This window comes from Gopherus flavomarginatus, chromosome 3 (genome assembly GCF_025201925.1).
Source record: "Gopherus flavomarginatus isolate rGopFla2 chromosome 3, rGopFla2.mat.asm, whole genome shotgun sequence".
Classification (NCBI taxonomy): Eukaryota; Metazoa; Chordata; order Testudines; family Testudinidae; genus Gopherus; species Gopherus flavomarginatus.
Genome location: NC_066619.1, coordinates 28,691,404 through 28,706,532, shown reverse-complemented (window position 1 = coordinate 28,706,532; position 15,129 = coordinate 28,691,404). Strand labels below are relative to the sequence as shown.

The following is a 15,129-nucleotide window of genomic DNA, read 5'->3' as shown; positions in this document are numbered from 1 at the left end:
TCTTCCTCCGCCTCATCTTCCCCGTCAGCAGAATCCTCAGGCATGGCTGAGATTTCCACCCCCACCTCAGAATCCACGGACAGGGATGGGGTAGTGGTGGCAGACCCCCCGAGAATTGCATGCAGCTCAGCATAGAAGCGGCATGTTTTCGGCCCTGCCCCGAACCTTCCATTTGCTTCTTTGCTTTTCTGGTAGACTTGTCTGAGCTCCTTAACTTTCACACGGCACTGTACTGAGTCCCTGGTGTGGCATCTCTGCATCATAGTCTTGGAAATTTTTTCAAATATTTTTTCATTTTGTCTTTTGGAATGGAGTTCTGTTAGCACAGAATCCTCTCCCCATATAGCGATCAGATCCAGTATCTCCTGTGCGGTCCATGCTGGAGCTCTTTTTCGTTTCTCAGGAGACTGCATTGTTACCTGTGCTGATCAGTTCTGCATGGTCACCTGTGCTGGTGAGCTCTCCGCTGACCAAACAGGAAATGAAATTCAAAAGTTCGCGGGGCTTTTCCTGTCTACCTGGCTAGTGCATCCGAGTTCAGATGGCTTTCCAGAGCAGTTACAATGGTGCACTGTGGGATACCGTCCGGAGGCCAATACCATCGAATTGCGGCCACACTAAACCTAATCCGACATGGCAATACCGATTTCAGTGCTACTCCTCTCGTCGGGGAGGAGTACAGAAATCGGTTTTAGGCGCCCTTTATATCAATATAAAGGACCTCGTTGTGTGGACGGGTGCAGGGTTAAATTGATTTAACTCTGCTAAATTCGGTATAAACGCGTAGTGTAGACCAGGCATCAGACTCGGATCTGCTGGTAACCTGACCCAGCCTGACTCCTAACTCCTGCGGCAGCCACTAGGTCAGATCACCCACATCCTGGTCATGACACCTTGCATGGACCGCATAGGCCACAGGAGTAGGCCTGGTACCAGCAGAATGGACCTGCGTAACCCTTTGGGAGCATCAGATATGCTCAAGTGGGCTGCCTGCCTTTAGGCAGACAGCAACCCTTGCAGACCTGGGTCATCCAACTAACCTCAGAGAATCAGCTCTGGCAGAAGCAAGTTGCTTGTTTGCCTCTGGAAAACACTCTCCAGACACGGCTTGCACAGCCATGTTCCCCAATACCGCTGCCGGAATGGTTTGATGGTAATCACTATCAATTCTGGACTTCTATAAACCAGTGCCGCTGCCTGTTCATGATGCAACCTCAGTCCTATAATAGTGATCGTGCAAAGGTGAGCCCAGTCATCAGCCTGCTGGCTGGGGACTAGGCCTCTCCCTCCTTGGTGTGTGGCAGCCCAGCCCTATTGAACTGAGAGGTCTTCCTCCCAGCCATGTCAATACTATTCAGTGATCCACACCGAACCCAAATGGCAGAGGTGGCTCTAAAGGGCAGGGCACCATAGCCTCCTATGCTGTGCAATTCCACTGCCTCACAGCTGATGCAGACCAGAACAAGGTGGCACAGGCCTACCAGATCTGGTGGGGCCTGCAAGAAGAAATTAAAGATAAATTAGATAGAGATGCCTACATGGATCTCACCATCCATATAGTTAATCGGATATGGGAATGAAGGGAGGAAAAATGTACCTGTCACAGGTACCGTGACATTTCACCCCTCCCTCCCACCAAGCCAACACAGATGGATGTGGCCTGTCAACAGCTCACCCACCATAGAAAAGGAATGAAGCTGCCCGTACCATCTCTGCTTCTACGGCGGTGAGTCAGATCACTCCATCTCTTCCTGCCTCATACGAACTGCCAGGAAAGATCTTCCCCACACTTCAGTCCTGACTGGAACACATCCAGAGCCCTTTCCAGGGGCTCTTCACTTCACATACCTGGGGCAACCCTGCAAAATCCCATCCTACTGGCCTTCTTCGACTCAGGTGCAGCAGACTGCTTCATAGACTCAGCAGTAGCCAGGATCCTGTAGATTCCCCTGCAACACAAGGTCACTCCTGACCTTATAGAGCAGTGGTTCTCAAACTTTTGTACTGGTGACCCCTTTCAAATAGCAAGCCTCTGAGTGTGAGTGTATATAACACCATTATAAACGCTGGATGCAAAGCAGGGTTTGGGTTGGAGGCTGATAGTTCATGATGCCCATGTAATAACCTCGCAACCCCCTGAGGATTCCCGACCCCAGTTTGAGAAACCCTGATATAGAGGGTATCGGTGGTTCCCCTGTGTCTTCTGCTCCAATGACAGAGGAAAGAGCCTCCTTAGAGGCTGTGATTCAGAGGCACCAAGAAACGTTACAATTTGGAATGATCCATTCTCCACACTTTCCTCTATCCTTAGCGTTTCCTGGCCGGCTCTCCATAACCCACTCATTTGGTGACAAGCACAGGACATCTGTTTTCTATCAGAGTTTTGTCATCAGCACTGCTGAGAAACAGTAGCTCCTGTCCCAGCATCTAAAACTTGAGAGGCCCAGATGGGGTGGCTATCCAGGCAGATCCTTCCACTGAAGCCACATCTGAACTCCCCTCAAAAGACCAAGACTACACGGATATTTTTGAAAAGAAGAATGCAGAAACTCTCCCTCTGCCTCAGGACTACAACAGAGCTGCAGCCAGGTGCAAAAATACCATTTGGGGGAATTTACACCATGTCAGAACCTGAACTGCCTGTGCTTCGAGAAATACCCTCAGGCAAGGTTCTCCTGGTAATCTGCAAGTCGACCTCATCAGCTGGCACTCCACTCTTTTTGTCATGAAGAAAGATGGCAGTCTCAGACTCAGACCGTGCACTGAATCAAATAACTGTCAGGAATTGTTATCTGCTACCCTTGATTCCTGAGTTGTTAGATTGCGTTGTAGCTGCCCATATATTCACTAAATTGGACCTGTACCAATTAGAGAAGGGGATGAGTGAAAACTGCCTTCCAAACCACTATGGCCCAGTAAGACTATCTCATAATGCCCTTCTGGTTGACCAACTCCCTGGCTAACTTCCAACATTTTATGAATGATGTGTGGCAAGATATCTTGGACCTGTGATAACCTTAGTCCCAGATTTGGACCTTAGCGTCCAAAATAATGGGGGTTAGCATGAAAACCTCCAAGCTTAGCCACCAGCCTGGACCTGGTACCTGCTGCCACCACCCAAAAAATTAGAGTGTTTTGGGGCACTCTGGTCCCTCTGAAAAACCTTCCCTGGGGACCCCAAGACCCAAATCCCTTGAGTCTCACAACAAAGGGAAATAATCCTTTTTCCCTTCCCCCCTCCAGGTGCTCCTGGAGAGATACACAGACACAAGCTCTGTGAATCCAAACAGAGTGATTCCCCCTCTCTGTTCCCAATCCTGGAAACAAAAAGTACTTTCCTATTCCCCCAGAGGGAATGCAAAATCAGGCTAGCAATCCAACACACAGATCTCCCCGATTTCTTCCTCCCACCAATTCCCTGGTGAGTACAGACTCAATTTCCCTGAAGTAAAGAAAAACTTCAACCGGTCTTAAAAGAAAGCTTTATATAAAAAGAAAGAAAAATACAAATGAGCTCTCTGTATTAAGATGATACAATACAGGGTCGATTGCTTAAAAGAATATTGAATAAACAGCCTTATTCAAAAAGAATACAAATCAAAGCACTCCAGCACTTATGTTCATGCAAATACCAAAGAAAAGAAACCATAGAACTTACTATCTGATCTCTTTGTCCTTACACTTAGAAACAGAAAATTAGAAAGTAGAACTACTTCTCCAAAGCTCAGAGAAAGCAGGCAGGCAGACAAAAGACTCAGACACTAAATTCCCTCCACCCAAAGTTGAAAAAAATCCGGTTTCCTGATTGGTCCTCTGGTCAGGTGCTTCAGGTGAAAGAGACATTAACCCTTAGCTATCTGTTTATGACAGGACCACTATGTAGTAGTCTACCTGGACAACATATTAATCTTCTCTGAGTACCTCGAACATACTGCTCTCATCCGGGTAGTTCTGGAACACTTACGGCAGCATGGTCTTTTCGCTACGCTCAAGAAGTGTGCCTTTGATCAGGTCTCCTGGAGTTCTTGAGCTTTATCTTATCCCCAGAAAGGATTCAGGTGAACCCATGCAAGGCCTGAGCCATTCAAGACTGGCCGATTCCCCACATGGTACTCGACCTGCAAGGCTTCCTGGGGTTCGCCAGTTTTTATTGATGATTTAGCCTGCATTTTTCAAAACAAATTGAGCTCCTCACCACTCTTCACTGGAAAAATACCCAATTCCATTGGCCTCCTGAAACTTGAAACTTGCCTTTACTACAGCACCCATATTGGCTCATCCAGATGTCACACAAGCCTTCACTGTAGAAGCTGATGACTCTATTATGGCAATTGGGGCTGTCCTCTCCCAGACACTTGGTCCCAAGCCAGTGATACACTGTGTGCATATTGTGCAAGGAAATTCACTCCCACGGAACTAAACTATGAAATGCTTGATCAGGAACTCCTGGCAATAAAAACTGCCTTTGCAGGATGGCTGCTCTACCTGGAAAGAGCTAGCTACCTGGTGCACGTACTTACTGATCATAAAAATCTGGAATAGCTATGTAGGACAAAAGCATTGAAACAACAGCAGCATTGGTGGATCTTGTTCTTCTCACAATGCAATTTCATTATCACATACTGCCCCAGATCCAAATATGGCAAAGCCAACACCCTGTCCTGAAGATATGGTACCAACCCACATTCTCAAATCCCAGAACTTTGTCAGTGCAGCTCATCACCAGGATGTATTAGACTGATACGCTCATCTTCTGTTTTAGGAATTCCACCTGATGAACAAGCTATTATCCACAAGAAACCACATGACTCCCAGGAAGGGATCACATACATGAGAGACCAGATCTATGTTCCCTCTGGACCCACAAGAGTTGCAGTCCTGCAATTATATTTCCCCCTAGAAGGACACTCGGGGTGCTTCAAGACCCAACAAATAACATCCTGCTCCTTTTGTTGGCCCCGGATACAACCAACAATACAGTTATTCATTGCCTCCTGTGATATTTGTGCCCATGTCAAGACACCATGCCACAAACCCTACAGTCTCTATCCCATGGACACCCTGTCTTGATCCTGGGTGGCCATCACTGTAGACTTTATTGTAGAATTACCAGAGTCCAACAAATTTACAACATTTTTGATGGTAGTGGACCACTTTACCAAAATGGCCCACTTCATCCTTTGCACAGGACTCCCCTACACTGAAAAGACAGTCCAGCCATGTAGTCTGCCTCCTTTGCTTACAGCCCAAAGCCTCTTTAGCCAGCATCAAACCAAAATATCTTTTTAGGCTTCTCCCAAGATCATATTGTGCTCAGAAGCTCCTGCTTGGCTTCTTTCTCTGCCTCTGAGTCTCTCTCTGTCTCTCTTTTTCTTATCTGCCCCCCGGCCCCCTCAGTCCACCTGGTCAGAACAATACCCAGTGGAACCCTCTGCCCATATGGTGCTAGTTTCTGGGCTGACTCTGGGTTTGTCTTCACTACTGGCTAAATAAGCACCGCTGCAATTGATGCAGTGACATTGATTTAGTGAGTCTGGTGAAGTCACTATAAGTCAATGGCAGAGCGCTCTCCCATCGACTTCAAGTACTCCACTTCCCTGAGAGGTGGAAGCTACATCAATGGGAGAGAGTCTCCTGTTGACATAGTGCAGTGTAGACACTGCTGGAAGTCGATCTAAACTATGTCAACTTAAGATACATAACTGACGTAATTTAACTAGCATAACTTAGATCAACTTACCTCATTAACATAGACTGTCTCTTACAGTTCTGTCTCTTATAGCAATATTAATAAAGGGCATGCTCATACATCAGTGTGAAAAAGGTTTTAACCTAGCCCATAACAAGGTTTAACCCCGCTCATAACAATACAATACCTATGGCCCAGTTCTACCTGTAGACACCAAAGCTTTGCCCAGTTCTTCCATAATAATGTAATGTGCTAATTATCCATTAAAACTCTGGTCAGAACTACACTACTCAAAGCACTTTAAAATGGCAGCCGAATGGAGCTTTAATAGCATGTTGTTCAGGAAATCTATTCCCGTCTGTAGAGGCAAAGATAAGGTGCATGATCGCTGAAGGAAATGCCTTGTTCTCCTTTTGTATTGTGCTGGTAAGCACAAGGAGAAGCTTTTTCGTACTCTGAAGCTGCAAGCACATACTGAGCATTTAGGTATTTCCTAAAATGATTCCCTAATAGGATTGATATTGGGATATCTGAGCCATCACCTGTCCTGGGAGAATGGGAAAAATCGTTTCCAGAATTTTTGCCTTCCAGGAGCAGCAAAACAGCGCTGGTTGTTGCTGGTATGTAAACTCACCATATTTTACTGTAATTTATAACATTCAAACTTTTGGAAGCACTAATTCCGCAAATGGCATTAAATCTCAGAGGGCCGACAGGAGCTACTTGGCTGCCTGACAGGGTACCTGACATCTCATCTTTGGTCCCTAGGCTAGAACCAGGAAGGAGAAGTACTGCCGTAGTGGTCAGAAAGAGCAAGAGATCTTCTGGAGAAAACTGTACTAAGGGGACTTTGCTCTTACTTAGACACTTTATGCATTTTCCTGCTGGTGATTGATTGATTGATTGATTACTTACATGTGTCCATCACCATAGCTGTCTCTGAGGGGGCTCCGTTAGGAGTGAATTCCAAAGCTAAAGGAATTCCTTCTACTGAGAGTGTCCAATCCTCAAAATACAATAAGAACAGGACAATTGTCTTTGACATTTGATGTGAGCAAATTGAAGGGTACATAAAAAGGCCAGGCCACCACACATCCTATGGAAGCTCTGTGAGGGAATTAAGTATTTTTCTTGGGTTTTTTGCCTTTTTACTTCTGACTTTTTATTTTTCTTAAAAAAAAAACTTTTTTTCCAAGGTACAGGAAGCTGATCAACTGAGTAAATGCTTGGAAACACAGAATATACCTCATGTTGTATAGGTGACTGATGTGTACAGGAATATTAACAAACCATTACACTGGGGATAGGAGATCAGCATATGGTGCACTAAATCAACTTGTCATTGTGTAACAGGCAGGCACACAAATGAGCCAATCTATATACATAGACCAGGATGGCACAAGCAGGTATTCCTGTGTTTGGAGGGATATGTCTGTTTTACTGGAAACCTGAATCATTTTGTGTTGGTATTTTGGTTGTGGGGAAGTTTCCTTGCACTGTTGAGAGTGCTGGAAAGCAAAGGAAAAAAGATCTCTAGACCTTCTTTGAAGTTGCAAGTCTCACGTGCCTGCTAAAAGACCCTTACACCCAAAATCGCTCACTAGTAAGTGCCACAGTGACACCAGAGGACTGAGTGGAAAGCCGCAAGAACTGGAAGCTGTGGCAGTTGTAAAATGGCTCCCTGGAGCATTTGAACACCATTTTTGACTCTAGATAATCTAGTGATCTGTTGCAAACATTGAAAGTGGGCAACTTCACAGCAAGTTCACTGTGTAGACTGTGATTCCAACTGAATGGCATTGTTTGGTTATAAGGTATACTCTCAACAGCTCTATAGCAATGAGGGCTGTTTTTACTCTCCTGCATTCTATGGAAAAAATGAAAACCAAAAACAGACTTATCAAGGTTGCAAAGAGTAGCTCTTTCTTTGATCAGTCCATGATTTGCTTAGCGCCGATACTGTATGCAAACTCTGGCAGCAATGTTTGCCAGTAGCAAAATAATGCTGCTGTTTTAGCTCTCAAACAGGCTTGCAGATCAAAAACTAGACTGTCAACAGCCAATGAGCGTAATCCTCCTTAGCATTTAAGGCTGACTGCTCGTTCTCTCCAACAACATGAATTGTATAAATGAAATCTAGTGTGTACTCAAAAGGATAATGAACAGCACATATAATTCAATTAAATTAAAGGAAAGAAGATGGAGATGAACATTCATGCTTTACATCTTCTTTATCCTGTAGGTCTTGTCCCAAACTGGATATTTTGATAATTCAAGTGTATCAAGGACCTTCTTATCATAATCCATCTCCCTAATCCATCTCTTTATTTAATCTATTCCTGCAACTAGGTCACAAAAGTCATCTGTGTCACCCAACTGGTGGTGGTGGTTTACACACACACACACACACACACACACTAACAACATGGCCCTCTAGTGGCAAATATCTTAGTCTTAATAAAAACAAGATGGAGTCCTTGTGGCGCCTTAGAGACAACAAATTTATTTGGGCATAAGCTTTTGTGGGCTAAAACGCACTTCATCAGATGCATGGAGTGGAAAATACAGCATGGAGGTATAAATATACAGCATATGAAAAGATGGGAGTTGCCTTACCAAGTGGGGGGTCAGTGCTAATGAACCAATTCAATGAAGGTAGAAGAGGGCTATTCTCAACATTTGACAAGAAGAGGTGAAAACTAAGGGAGGAAAAATCATTTTTGTAGTGCTAATGAGGCCAATGTAATCAAGGTGGCCCATTTCAAACAGTTGACAAGAAAGTGTGAATATCAGCAGGGGAAATTAGTTTTTGTAGTGACCCATCCACTCCCAGTCTTTATTTAGGCCTAATTTGATGGTGGCCAGTTTGCAAACTAATTCCAGTTCTGCAGTTTCTCTTTGGAGTCTGTTTTTGAATTTTTGTTGTTGAAGAATTGCCACTTTTAAGTCTGTTATTGAGTATCCAGGGAGATTGAAGTGTTCTCCTACTGGTTTTTGAACATTATAATTCTTGATGTCAGATTTGTGTCCATTTATTCTTTTGCATAGAGAGACTGTCTGATCTGGCCAATGTACATGGTAAAGGGGTATTGTTGGCACATGATGGCATATATTATATTGGTAGATGTGTAGGTGAATGAGCCCCTGATCGTGTGGCTTATGTGGTTGGGTCCTATGATGGCGTCCTTGACAGAGTTGGCACCGGGGTTTGTTGCAGGGTTTGGTTCCTGGACTAGAGTTTTTGTTGTGTGGTGTGTAGTTGCTGGTGGGTATTTGCTTCAGGTTGGGAGGGCTGTCTGTAAACGGGGATTGACCTGTCTCCCAAGTTCTGTGAGAGTGAGGGATCGTCCATCAGGATAGGTTGTAGATCCTTGATGATGCACTAGAGAGGTTTTAGTTGGGAGCTGTAAATGACGACTTGTGGCGTTCTGTTACTTTCCTTGTTGGGCCTGTCCTGTAGTAGGTGACTTCTGGTTACCCTTCTGGCTCTGTCAGTCTGTTTTTTCACTTCACGAGGTGGGTATTGTAGTTTTAAGAATGCTTGATAGTGATCCTATAAGTTTTTGTCTCTGTCTGAGGGATCGGAGCAGTTGCGGTTGTATCTTACAGTTTGGCTGTAGACGGATCGTGTGATGTGGTCTGGATGAAAGCTGGAGGTATGTAGGTAAGTATAACGGTCAGTAGGTTTCTGGTATAGAGTAGTGTTTGTGACCATCTCTTATTTGCACTGTTGTGTCCAGGAAGTGGATCTCTTGTGTGGACTGGTCCAGGCTGAGGTTGATGGTGGGGTGGAATTTGTTGAAATCTTGGTGGAATTCCTCAAGGGCCTCCTTCCCATGGGTCCAGATGATGAAGATGTCATCAATGTAGCACAAGTAGAGTAGGGGCATTATGGGACAAGAACTGAGGAAGTGTTGTTCTAAGTCAACCATAAAAATGATTCTAGTCCCCCTGGAACCACTCCCATCAGGGGTGTTTTCAGCCTGTGGAGTGGGAGCTCAGCTAAGTTAATGCTTCCAGGGTCAGCATTAACTTATCCAGAAAAGACCTGGAGAGCTGCATAGGTACAATGCTGGTGGTGCAGCCCAAATCCAAAAGTTTTAAGGCCCTTATTTCACAACTTGGTCTCAGATCTCACCTGGCTTCCGTGGGGGCTGTATGTGGGGGTCAGAGTCACCCTGTGTGGATCAGATTTCAGGATCAGAACCCAAATTCATTCAGTTCAAGTGTTGGATTAAGGTTCATGGGGAATATAATTTTATTCATACCAATTTGTCCCTCTTTATTTATTTACCTACTTTTTGACTAATAAAATATTCCCAGTGCCACAGAGCTGCATGCACGTGTATAACACGTAGTTTTAAAAATTAACCTTTTAAAACAAAAGTGAAAGAAAGAAAGAAAAGACAAAAAAAATCCTGCCTGTGTTTCATTAATCATGGCATGGGAAGGGCTAGATCCTGTAAAATGCACACTGACTTCCTGGGGTGCAAGCTATGTTTCTGATACCTCAGCTAAATATACAACAGCCACTCAGCTTCTTTTGGATATCACATGGAGAATATTGCTGATGGCACCAGCAGAAGTCTGAATAAACACATTTTAGTTCCTTTTCTCCTACACTTCTTGCCCAATATCCTGTAAGCATTAGAGAGAAAGGGTTTCTTTGCTGATTGTAGTATTGAGCTAATGGAATCCACTGTAGGTTTTATTCTGCAACCCTCTGCCAGGTTCAGCACTTCTGTGCATGGATTCCTGAGCGCACAGACAGAGGTAGCAAGGCCACAGTGGAGGAGAACCTGTGATTTTGGTGCACTGAGAGAGAACGAAGACTGACAGTTTTTCTGTTTTTGCCAAATTATTGGAGAGCGGAATGCAAGTAAATGTCATGTGTTTATTTTATAAACGACTGTACAGAATTCCAGGAGAAGAAAGGTACATTCCATGCCTCAATAAAATCTCTTATTCTTGGAAGCGTTAATTGAGCTAGATGGAGAGCAGAATAGATCACAGCATAATATGATACGTTGTTTACAGATCTCAATGCAGACCTACCGCAAGACTTAAGAGTCACGAAGTTGCCCCGTCTCTCTCTGAAAAATGCACATTGTGTAATTTCCTGACTTTACTAAAAGTCACCCTGATTCTAAAACACCTAATATCTTGACGATTAACTGAAATAGTGACCTCAAGTGGTATGTTATGGTTGTGACCAGTGATTTCTTTCCTAGCATTTTCTTTTGTTTGGTTGCTTTTTCTTGTGTGTTGTGGTTGTTTTTAGTTGTTTGTTTTTTTTATGGTAGCCTGGAATGAGGTATCAGCTTGAGTATCTACCCTGTTTCTAATTGGCCAAGAAATGTGCCACATTATATTTGACTGGTTAGTGTTGTAGTGAAAGGGCTTGTTAACCCCTTGGACTTTCTGGTGATTTATTATTCATAATAGTGCCATTTTTATTCATAGGACCAAAACTTGAACTAAATCTCCTGGAAACTACATAGGATCTTGTTTGCTAGCATAAAATGCTTTTAAAGTAATGGTGGGGGTCCATGGCTTTCAGTGCTTGAGAAGACAGGGTTGTTGTGTTAATTCTGATGGAATAGATGGCCCCAGAAAGTCCAAGGGGTCAACAAGCCCTTTCACTATAACACTAACCAGTCAAATATAATGTGGGGTTTTGAGTACAGAGATTTCGACCAGCTTAGTCCCATGGCAAACACACTAGAAAACTCATGCCAAAGTTTGAAAAAAATTATTGATTAGGATCCATGAGAGAGAAAAAGAATAATTTTTTTAAAAGCTTTTTGAAATCGAGTGCAGGGCTGGTGCAACCATGTAGGTGACCTAGGTGCTCGCCTAGGGCACTAGGATTTAGGAGGCAGCATTTTCTTTGGCAGCGACCACAGCGGCTGGATCTTTGGCTGCCCCGGTCGCTGCCGGCATTTAGGCGGAGGGAGTTGGGGCAGGGGAGCGCGGGGAGGACTGCGTGAAGCAAGTAAGGCGGGGGGGAGGCACACAGGGGAACTCCTCGCCCCAGCTCACCCCTGCCCCGCGTCCTCCCCGAGCACGCTGTGGCTGCTTCACTTCTCCCGCCTCCCAGGCTTGCGGCACCAATCAGATTAGGCATCGCAAGCCTGGGAGGTGGGAGAAGTGAAGCAGCCACAGCGTGCTTGGGGTGCTCGTGCGTGGAGCAGGGGTGAGCTGGGCCGGGGAGGGTGCCTCAGGGTGGGGGGTGGGGAGCTGCCGCAAGAGGGGCACCTCACGGCGGAAGGGGGATGCTGCCGCGGGGGGCGCCTCAGGGTGGGGGCGTGGGAGGGGGAGGGCACAAGGTAGAAGTTTTTCCTAGGGCGCGAAACATCCTTGCACCGGCCCTGATCAAGTGGTTATATAAAACAAACTTAATCAAAACCACTTTTTGAAAGAAAGCGAGAGAGAGAGATCAGGTAGGGACTCTTATTTTGTCAGCTGATCCTTCTAAATGAAAGAAACTGTTGAATTTTGAGTTGGCAGCTGTAAATAGTAGTTACTCTTCCGGCTTTTGACAAAACTGGCAGGCACAAAAAAGAAGAGATGGAGGGGGAGGAATACAGCTTTTGTTGATGTTCTTAGGATACAAGCTTGCTGTTCGGTGATGGATGGACGTTGTAGGCTGGCAGGTCGACCATGGCAGTTGTTGCTCTTGACCCTGGCTCATTTCCCTGGTCTGGGATGTCATCTATTTTTATTATTTTATTAATAATCAAGTTTATTAGTGTAGTGTTCAAGGGCCAGCCAAGAATGGGGACTCATTTACAATCCAAATAGACAAGACAGACACAGGATGAGAGAAGGGATATAATGCACAAGCAGAGTGAACAATATGATGATAACCAATGGCATGTTAGTTCCTTTTTTTTTTTGGTGGGAGAAGGATGTTACCTAGGATCAGAATCAGCTAAATGGAAAGAAAAGGGAAGGGAAGGAGGTGGGTGATAGAGATAAAGAGAGTAAGAGGGACAGATATGGAGTGAAGCTGAGGTGAAGAGACTCGCTGACCTGGTCAGATCCCTGTCCTTCACTGGTCCTTCTGAATCTGGGCAAACTGGATGGGCCATTTTGTCCGGTCATGCTGGTGCCATGCCACAATTAATCAGGTGAAAATCCAAAAGATAGTGAAAGAGCACTGGAAGCAGATGGTAGCAACAAAAATAACACAAGAGAAAAGGGAAGAAAGAGCAGGGTCTCTTATGTGTCAGGCTGGAGTCCTCACTGGTACAGAGATGATGGTCTGGCATCCTCAGCACGTGCTGATCTAGACATACTGATGTTTGAGGCTCACCAATGCAGGACAGAGTCTATGGGGCAAAACAGAGGTCTGTTGGGCTAACCCCAAGGAATCCCTCACAAGTCTATTCCACTCTGATCCTTAGAGTCTGCTTCTCTGAGAACCCCAAAGGAGTAGATTGGTGGTCAGAATAGCTCATCCTCTCATTATTTTGTTAATCAATTAGGCATTATTTCCAACACATTAATTTTGCTCCATTAATTTTTTATTCCAATCTTGTTTACCAATCATGATCATAACACAGTCCTTAGGTTGTATCAGTAGCCCTTTTTGAATGGGTGAAATCTGTCCTTTTGTACCTTTTCCATCAAGATTTATTATTACAGGTTATTGCAACATTTTATGGACTTTCTCCCAATTTCCAACAGTTGAGTTTACAATTTGGGTAGGCTCACTAGACCCCAGTCATTACAACAGTGCCAAAGGGAAAAGAAAGAGACAGGACATTTATTTCCTCTGAGAGGAGAACACTGCATGGTGGCAATCTTGCAGCCCCTATGTTGGGAGAGTGATAGTCAGGAGAAGAAAACGGTCACTTGGCCATCCTGAAAAGTACTGGCACGTTCAGCAAGTGACTGAACATTCTGCACTCCCTTTGATTTCAATGGAGGCAAAAGACACCAGGACTTCCCAGGATTAGGCCTGTATTTTGCAAAATAATTTTCAGATCTATATTTTTCTATCACTTTCAATGCCAGTTTTCCTGCACGGTTACTATCCAGTTCCTTATTTGACCTGTCCTTGCATGAGATCTCACTTCCCTCAGTGGCTAGCAGGTGCTGCAGGTGTTTCATTAAGTAAGGAAACATGCTGGAGTATATTGCCTTTCTCCTAGAATTGTTGCCATTATTGTCTTCTCATAAATCCAACTGATGAAGCCTTCTGCAAACTCAACCAGACCTCAGTCCTTTGCAGAGTTTCAATTTTCTTAGAAGCTCTGATAATGGCCCCTAACTTCCCCCAGCTGTTACAGAGACATGGCAGGAGGAAGAAAAGCTGTCACAAGTGGAAAACGTATCCAGAATGAGGATATGGCTTCGCCTTTATAAGTCAGGTTTGTATGTGTTTTTCATGAGAACTGAGTGTTTCTTATGCTTTATGTAAAGATTGTTATCTCTCTTGAGGGAAGGGGGTATGCCCATGTGTGTGCTCATTTGCTCGGAGCAAAATGACTTTGTTCCTTTGTTGATTGATCCAGTGCTGCTGTTTGCTTGAAAAAGAACACCCACAAGAAGAAGTTAAAGTGAAATGATCTCTTTTTTATTAAAGAGAGTGTAAAGTGTGTTGATGTGTACATGGAGCACCAATCATTTCTAAGAGCCAAACCATGCTCCCACTTAAGTACGATTGCACAGTTCCTAATAATTTCGATGAGATTGGAACTGGGCCCGTTAGCTTTGTTGCATTTGGGCTGTATTCTGGCCTGATGTAATGCGGCACACTTATGCTAAATTTAATAGTGAGTTGCACCTGCTTACACCAAGATTAAATTAAGCCCTGGTCCTATAAGGCACTCCATGCAAGTGGGTCCCAAAGCTGGTGTGGAGCCTTGTTGAAGACAATAGGAGTCTGTGCTGGAAAGGGCTTTGCCCATGCAAAGCTCCTTGCAGCCTCAAGACTGTGGGAACCAGAGACCGGGCTATGTGAGAAATGCAGCTAGGATTGGACCATCTAGTCTGGATAAAATCACAGTTGCCACCTTCTCTCAGCACATTAACACCATATATTTTCTAAAGTTAGAAAACCATTAGTATGTTTTTTCACCCTCATTATTTTACTGTTTCTGCCTGGGAGCGGAGGCTGAAAGGCCAAAATACTTCTCATTGTATTTCCTGCTAGATTGTTAACAGGAAGTGCAGACAGTAGCCTAAACTCTGGTCACATGAGACCGTCTACTCCAACAGATTTGAATACGAGGCACCCAAACATCTGGGTATTTATTCAAACTGAATCTATCCATAGAGATTCCAGTGCACCACCTGGCCAGTCAAGGACTGCACAAGGGGCCAGAATTTGGCCCTCAAGGTAGTAATTAGGGCTGTTAATTAACCACAGTTAACTCACGCAATTAGCTCAAAAAATTAACCTCAATTAAAAAAATTAATCACACTTATAG

The 15,129-nt window shown here is 44.5% G+C and overlaps 1 protein-coding gene across 5 annotated transcripts in view; it reads left to right on the top strand.

The window, feature by feature from the left end:
• The window catches only part of FYB1 (FYN binding protein 1), a 136,836-nt gene that overhangs the window by 43,325 nt on the left and 78,382 nt on the right, over nucleotides 1-15,129 (top strand). For 2 of the 5 annotated variants that reach the window (XM_050946918.1, XM_050946914.1), the window contains exon 1: nucleotides 10,353-10,568. The exons of 1 other annotated variant lie outside the window; for it this stretch is intronic. In XM_050946918.1, coding sequence (XP_050802875.1) covers nucleotides 10,563-10,568 — 6 coding nt within the window. In that variant the 5' untranslated portion in view covers nucleotides 10,353-10,562. Of the gene's footprint in view, nucleotides 1-6,128; nucleotides 6,310-10,352; nucleotides 10,569-13,979; nucleotides 14,068-15,129 lie in introns of those variants that run through there. 2 more of the 5 variants (XM_050946916.1, XM_050946917.1) reach the window with 2 other exon arrangements.